The 6,201-nt window shown below is 54.4% G+C and overlaps 2 protein-coding genes across 2 annotated transcripts in view; one reads left to right on the top strand and one right to left on the bottom strand.

Annotated features, from left to right (window-relative positions):
* The window catches only part of kidins220b (kinase D-interacting substrate 220b), a 13,146-nt gene extending 9,241 nt beyond the window's left edge, over nucleotides 1-3,905 (top strand). Inside the window, exons 23-28 of the mRNA XM_019896183.1 lie at nucleotides 411-643; nucleotides 975-1,097; nucleotides 1,348-1,485; nucleotides 1,585-1,683; nucleotides 1,758-1,982; nucleotides 2,172-3,905. Coding sequence (XP_019751742.1) covers nucleotides 411-643; nucleotides 975-1,097; nucleotides 1,348-1,485; nucleotides 1,585-1,683; nucleotides 1,758-1,982; nucleotides 2,172-3,281 — 1,928 coding nt within the window. The 3' untranslated portion in view covers nucleotides 3,282-3,905. The remainder of the gene's footprint in view (nucleotides 1-410; nucleotides 644-974; nucleotides 1,098-1,347; nucleotides 1,486-1,584; nucleotides 1,684-1,757; nucleotides 1,983-2,171) is intronic.
* Nucleotides 3,906-4,251: 346 nt separating this feature from the next.
* sox11b (SRY-box transcription factor 11b) lies at nucleotides 4,252-5,628 on the bottom strand. The gene has a single exon (XM_019896179.1). The coding sequence runs from the start codon at nucleotides 5,166-5,168 to the stop codon at nucleotides 4,479-4,481; it is 690 nt and encodes a 229-aa protein (XP_019751738.1). The 5' UTR covers nucleotides 5,169-5,628; the 3' UTR covers nucleotides 4,252-4,478.
* Nucleotides 5,629-6,201: the final 573 nt, after the last annotated feature.

Below are 6,201 nucleotides of genomic sequence, written 5' to 3'. Positions count from 1 at the left end.
ACGTCCTGGCTCATCCTCTTCCTGGAGGAGAGCGACGGCGTCCCCGACCAGGCCACCCTCAAGAATATTTACGAGAGGTGAGCGCTTGCCGGCGAGCGCCCCACGGCGGGCTGGAATTGCCCTTTGTCTGGCTCAGGGGGGTGACCATCTGCATTTTCTGCATTTTTCCTTCTCATCTTGTCTTGTGGCCAGATGTGCGTGCGGCGCGTGAGCAGATGAACCTGGGCGCCGTGGGCTACCCGACCCTGCAGGAGGTTCAACCCCGGCCCACCTCAATGTACAGTCAGGTGTCGTCGGCGTGCTCGCCGTCCGTCTCCTTCAGCGGGCCGTTCATCCCAGCGGTGCCCCCCCCCCCCCCAACCTCATCTGCATTTTCTGCATTTTTCCTTCTCATCTTGTCTTGTGGCCAGATGTGCGTGCGGCGCGTGAGCAGATGAACCTGGGCGCCGTGGGCTACCCGACCCTGCAGGAGGTTCAACCCCGGCCCACCTCAATGTACAGTCAGGTGTCGTCGGCGTGCTCGCCGTCCGTCTCCTTCAGCGGGCCGTTCATCCCAGCGGCGGGGGCTGTGGTGCCGCCGCCGCCACCTCACAGCAGCTTCTACAGCGGCATGGCCGGGCCCCAGCACCCCTTCTACAACAGGGTCAGTCTTACGCGCCACGCGGATCATCAAGTGCTTTTCCTCAATTGTCGTTTTACTCATGTTTGCGGGGGCGTGGCTATCGTCCAACGCGGCCCGGTGACGACCTTGAGAGTCTGGTTTAGGTTGCCCCTGCCCCGCGATATATTCACTCGTTCCCTACTCCTGAACGGAAGGGATCCTCAATGGGCTTTTTCGGGACGATCCAAGTCCGCCATATAAAAATCCCTCCCTCCACGTCAGCCACCAGCAAAACTCCAGGCGCCCATTTCCCATCCATCCTCCATCACGTTCATGTTTGATTTGCGTTGTGTTGATTTTCTTTCTGCCTCAGCCATATTTCCCTCACCACCACCATCTTCACCATCCGCCACGTCCCCTGCTGGCGGCCTACCCATCACACTTCCTTCCCCGCATGCTCGTTAAGAGCACGGCCCGCCGCGAGGCCCCCACAAGTGTAAGTACCACCACGTCAGCCACACCGAGTGGCATCCTACATCGGCAACATTTGCAAGGATTTGGTCTGCCTCCAACACACACATAAACACCCAATTGCGTGCTGAGGAGGAGGAGGAGGATGACGACGATGATGATGTGTTGAGTCCCATTTGAGCCAGAGCAAACATGGGCGCCACTCTCCTCGCCGCTCCTCGCCGGCCGCCATCAGTCGGAAATCGGACATTGCCGATGTCTACTTTGTGTCTCAGGGCTCCGCCTCTGTGGCTTCGGGGATCCCACCCACCCTCCTGAGCGCCATGACGACAGATGGCGTCTGCGAGCACGTCAGACAGATCCGGGGCATCGACCAGGGCATGTTGGCCGCCTACACTGCGACCATCCGGAAGGTGAGCGCCACGCGTCACGGCGGTCTGACATTCTTCGTGATGCTCGTGAGGGTGCTGTTGACGTTGCTGATGATTTTCGTCACGTTCTCGCTCTTCCAGGCCAACGTGAACGGACGAGTCCTGTCGCAGTGCAACGTGGACGAACTGAAGAAGGAAATGAACATGAACTTCGGAGACTGGCAGCTCTTCCGAGCCAGCGTGAGCGCGACGCCCGAACCCTCGGCGTGCTCGCTGGTCCTGTTGCGCGCTGACCTAACTTCCTGCCCCCGCAGGTGCTGGAACTGCGACAGGTGGAGTACGAGGAGGCCGCCAGTGAGCAAGGCGGCCTCGCCGGTGACCACCCAGAGACGGGTCGGCGGGCCGCAGCGGCGTCTCGGACCGGCCACGCCCCCAGCGACGTGTCCCCCATGTACAGCTTCACTCTGAGCTTCGACGATCTCAGCACTATCGGCCTGGACGAGCAGCAGCCCCCCAGACACGGTGGCCCGCAATGGATGGTCAGGAAACAACGCGCTCATTTCTTGGGCCTGACTGATGGGCGTTTAATTGCGTTTAAAAACAGATTGATCAGTCGGCCTTCAAAACGAGCTTCTAATCTGACCTTACCAACGCCAATGTTGCCAAAGTTAGACGGAGATGCGTCTTCCTGTCATGTGACCATGCCGGTTTATGCTTGTTTTCTCCAGGGCCCCCCGCAGCGGACCGGCAGCATCACCAGCCTCAACTCGCAGGAATGCAGCAATGACATTGCCAAACTGACGGATAAGCAGCAGGCTGAGTACCGATGCGCTTACCAGGAGTACATCGCGCAGATGGCCCAGTTGGAGGGTGCCTCCGGCGATAGACCGGTCCAGCTTCAGCCGGGACTCTTTATGACAGCGCCTCCGGACCAGGGTGCCAAAGATGGCGTGGAGCAAGACGGACGCAAGGCCTTGGTGAGCAAGAGGGGTGGCGGCAGCGGCAAAGCGGTGTCTGACAACGGCGATGGCGGCGAAGCACTGGATCCTATCACCGAAGAAGACGAGAAGGGAGACCACGGGTCATCCAAGTCCCTGCTGGTTCGCAAGACCTCGGCGGACCGCGGTGGCCTTTTCCCTGGCTCCAAGGCGGGCGGCGGCGGTCTGCGCTACCAGAAGCTAACCAGCGATGACGACGAGTCTGAAGAGTCCGACTCCCTACTGCTGAAAGACGGCAAGGCGGCGGTGGCAGAGGCCAAAGCGGGAGGCTGCTCCCTGGCCCTGAAGGGGAAGGACTACCTGTCGGACGCCACCTTGGACAAGAAGGACTCGTCCGACTCGGGTGTGCGGTCCAACGAGAGCTCGCCCAACCACTCGCTGCAGGACGAGGAGGCCGACCTGTCGCAGGCGGAGCGCGCCGACTTGATCCAGCTGAACGAAGAAGGTGCTGCCCGCAAGCAAGGCGCCCCCGCCGTCCTGCGGGATGCCACCGAGAACCGCATGTCCATCTGCAGTCCCGAGGAGGCCTGGCCTGCCTCGCAGACCTGGAACCTGAACCGCACGCCCGGCAGCGTCACGCTCAACAACAACACCACCAACGGCCAGCAGGACGAGCAGCCCAGCCAGACGCCCCGCACCGCACCCGCTAGCGACACCATCATCCCACCCGCGTCCACCATAACCACCACCACCGCCGGAGCCACCCGGCCCGGCCCCGACAACGAAAACGTGCGAGTGGTCCACCTGAAGAGGAGCCTGAAGCCGGGAGACCCTCCCGAGGTCTGCACCATGACGGCTGACGCCGTCGCCTTTGGGGAGGAACGCGAAAGCATCCTGTGATTCGTCGCAAGCCCGCCACATCTCGTCACTTGTGATTCATTTTGCAAAGTTGGAAACTTATTATGGGAAGAAAGCAAGAATTTGGAAAAAAAAATGATGGTTGCCTCAGAATAAGGCGATGATGAACCGGGCCTGACCTCAAATACTGAAAATGATTGATGCTCCTAATAATTGCCAGGAGAATTTGTAATTTGAGCAAGCGATACTTGAACGCAAAAGCGTTCCATTCGATTACCCCCAACTCTTTTCATGGTGAGTTTCCACTTCGAACTTTCCCAGCTGAACCTCGTGATTGCTGTTTGTGTTTGTAGCTGTCGTTTAAGTTGTCGTGATGGCAAATCTCGATGTTGTTGAGCTCAGCGGTCCCTGATCACCAGGCCCGGTCCGTCCGTCTGTCGTGTATTTGGTACCGTGCCACACACACGGTTTGGCAAAAACACTTGATTGAACGTCACTCTCAAAAGTTTTATTGTGAAAATGATCTGGGCTCGTTCTGACTTGATCACGTTGACAAACATTTTTCTTCAATTTTATTCTTGACTTAAAAAATATAGCACGCAAAAAGTTGGGGACCGCTGATTTAGATGTTTCATCCAATACGATGTTTGGGAAAAAAATGAAACTGGAGAATTTGAAACCATTTGTAGTTGACACCTCATTGTTGTGTTCCTTTCACCCTCGCCCCGCCCCCTGCCTGTGACTTTTGATGTCTTAACTAAAAAGGTCACAATTTTGTCTCGTTATGATGACCTTTGTCGAAAGTGCATGTGATGACGTGGATTTAAGTAGAAAACAATGTGCATGCAGACAATGATGTATTCAAAGAATAAAAACCAGAAGTTGGATCCCATTTATTGTCTCAACTCAACTGTATTTATAGAGCACTTTCAAACAGCCATCGCTGCATACAAAGTGCTGTACATGGAGCAATTTAACATATACAACAACAGTAAAGCAAATCGGTAATAAAGTCACGCGTTTCCTTCCAAATTTCACAAAAGAGGAGCAGAAATCAAACTTGGTCACATGACCAACACAAAACCTTCCATCATTTTAAAGTCAAACTATAACCATTGTATGAAAAATACACCAAAATCATTTGTTTTTGTTTGAGAAAATGGGGCAAATAAAAGTACAAGTGTGAGTGAAAAGGGAAAAAGTGGTTAAAAACGTCACTTTTTTTTCGTCCCTTCCCGTTCAGAAAGTGAAGAGAAGGTCCGAGAAGTCTCCGGTTATCATCCGGCTCAGTTCCGGGGTGCAGTGGTCCGGGAACTCGAAGTGGGACCCGCACCCCCGCTCGGTTCCGCTGAGGTCCTTGTCCAAATCCTTGTCCACTAGAGAGAGGCTCAGGTTTGCCGGTTCCGAGGGGGCGGGGCTGAGGGAGAACAGGTCACGGTCCAGGTCGTTCCCGCAGCACGAGGAACTGGATTGGGACGAGGACGAAGAGTCCGGAGAGAAGGTTCCGCTCGCCCGGCGCGTGCACAACAGCCGAGCGGTATCTTCAACCGGTTCCGCGGCAGTTTCGTCGTCATCCGAGTCGCTGTAGTCCCACTTGAACACGAAGCAGCTTTGTCGGTTCGGGTTCGGTTGCTTTCCGGCGGCCGAGGATCCCGTCTTACTCTTCTTCTTGGGCCGGTACTTGTAGCCCGGGTGGTCGGCCATGTGCTGCAGGCGGAGTCGCTCGGCCTCGCGGATGAATGGAACCTTCTCCGACTTGTCCAAAGACTTCCATCGCTTCCCGAGCCGCTTGGAGATCTCGGCATTGTGCACTTCGGGCGACTGCTGCATGATCTTCCTGCGCTCCATTTTGGACCAAACCATGAAGGCGTTCATGGGCCGCTTGATGTGTGTCGCTGCCGCCTTGCCGCTGTGCCGCCGGGGAACCATGGTGGCCGTCCGCCGTCCGTCACCTCCGACTTTCTCGCTTCTACAGCAGCCCGCCGACCCGGTTCCGTTTGAATGTGAGATCAGACAGTGCGAGCGTGCGAGGAGCTTGTGGGTCGCAGGCAGCCGCACACGAACCAGCCGGCGTCTTCCAAACACACCGGTAGCGAGCGTGAGAGTCAGCCAATCGCAGGCCGGCTTTGTGGACGGCCGCCCGTCTTTTACCCGTCTCGACCAATCGTAGCTCAGCTTTCTGTCAGTTTTCGTTTTCGCGCCTTTTGTCGCTTTGGCAGCCAATCAAAGCTCAGATAGTTTATTTGCTGCTTTTCATCTTTCAGCATCCAAATCATAAAGAATTCATGGAAAGAAAATGTACACCACTAATATTGGGTGTCAGCATGATCAAATGCTAGCTCTTGATTTTTGGCACTTTCTCCTTTAATTATCTGAAATCCAATGCGACTAGTAGAATAAAATTTTTGAACTCAGTTCTCATGTCCATTGCCTCTGCCCAAAATCTTTCAATATTTATGTTTCATTCATTTTTTTTCAATACTATTTTTATTGAAATTTGATTAACTTTCAAGGTAAACAAGGCAACGAAATGATTCATCGATTATCACATTACTTGTTGATTAATTTGACCATTGGCTCATTGTTGATTAACTGATTCATGAGTATGAAAAAATGTGAGCATGGGGAAAAACATTCCAAGAGATTCAAACCCAAAATGTCTTTGGGGGATTTGATTTCTTGTGCACCATCTTTCAAATATGCAAAATGTGGACGTGGTGCACTGTTGTGAGAGGACAGACAGATTGCTTGAAGAGCTTCTATTGTTGTGTTTGGATTGTGGGACGCAAATGAGGCGTCCTGACGCCCCTCGTCTTGCTCAGCAGGGGTTGGGGGACGGGGCCGCCGCCATGACCATTGTGCATCTCTTGCATTCTTTACGTTTAATGATCAACAAGAAAATGATGATTCGGTGATTTACCGTCATCTCATTTGAGTCAAAAGTCAACTTTTCACAAGTGCG

Source organism: Hippocampus comes, unplaced genomic scaffold (assembly GCF_001891065.2).
Source record: "Hippocampus comes isolate QL1 unplaced genomic scaffold, H_comes_QL1_v1.1 scaffold170, whole genome shotgun sequence".
NCBI lineage: Eukaryota > Metazoa > Chordata > Actinopteri > Syngnathiformes > Syngnathidae > Hippocampus > Hippocampus comes.
The sequence above is the reverse complement of the archived record's forward strand: the minus strand, read 5'-3'. Positions and strand labels throughout refer to the sequence as shown.

Excerpts from the sequence above, each read along its gene's own strand:
- sox11b (XM_019896179.1), bottom strand. The coding sequence starts at position 5,168 with ATGGTTCCCCGGCGGCACAGCGGCAAGGCGGCAGCGACACACATCAAG.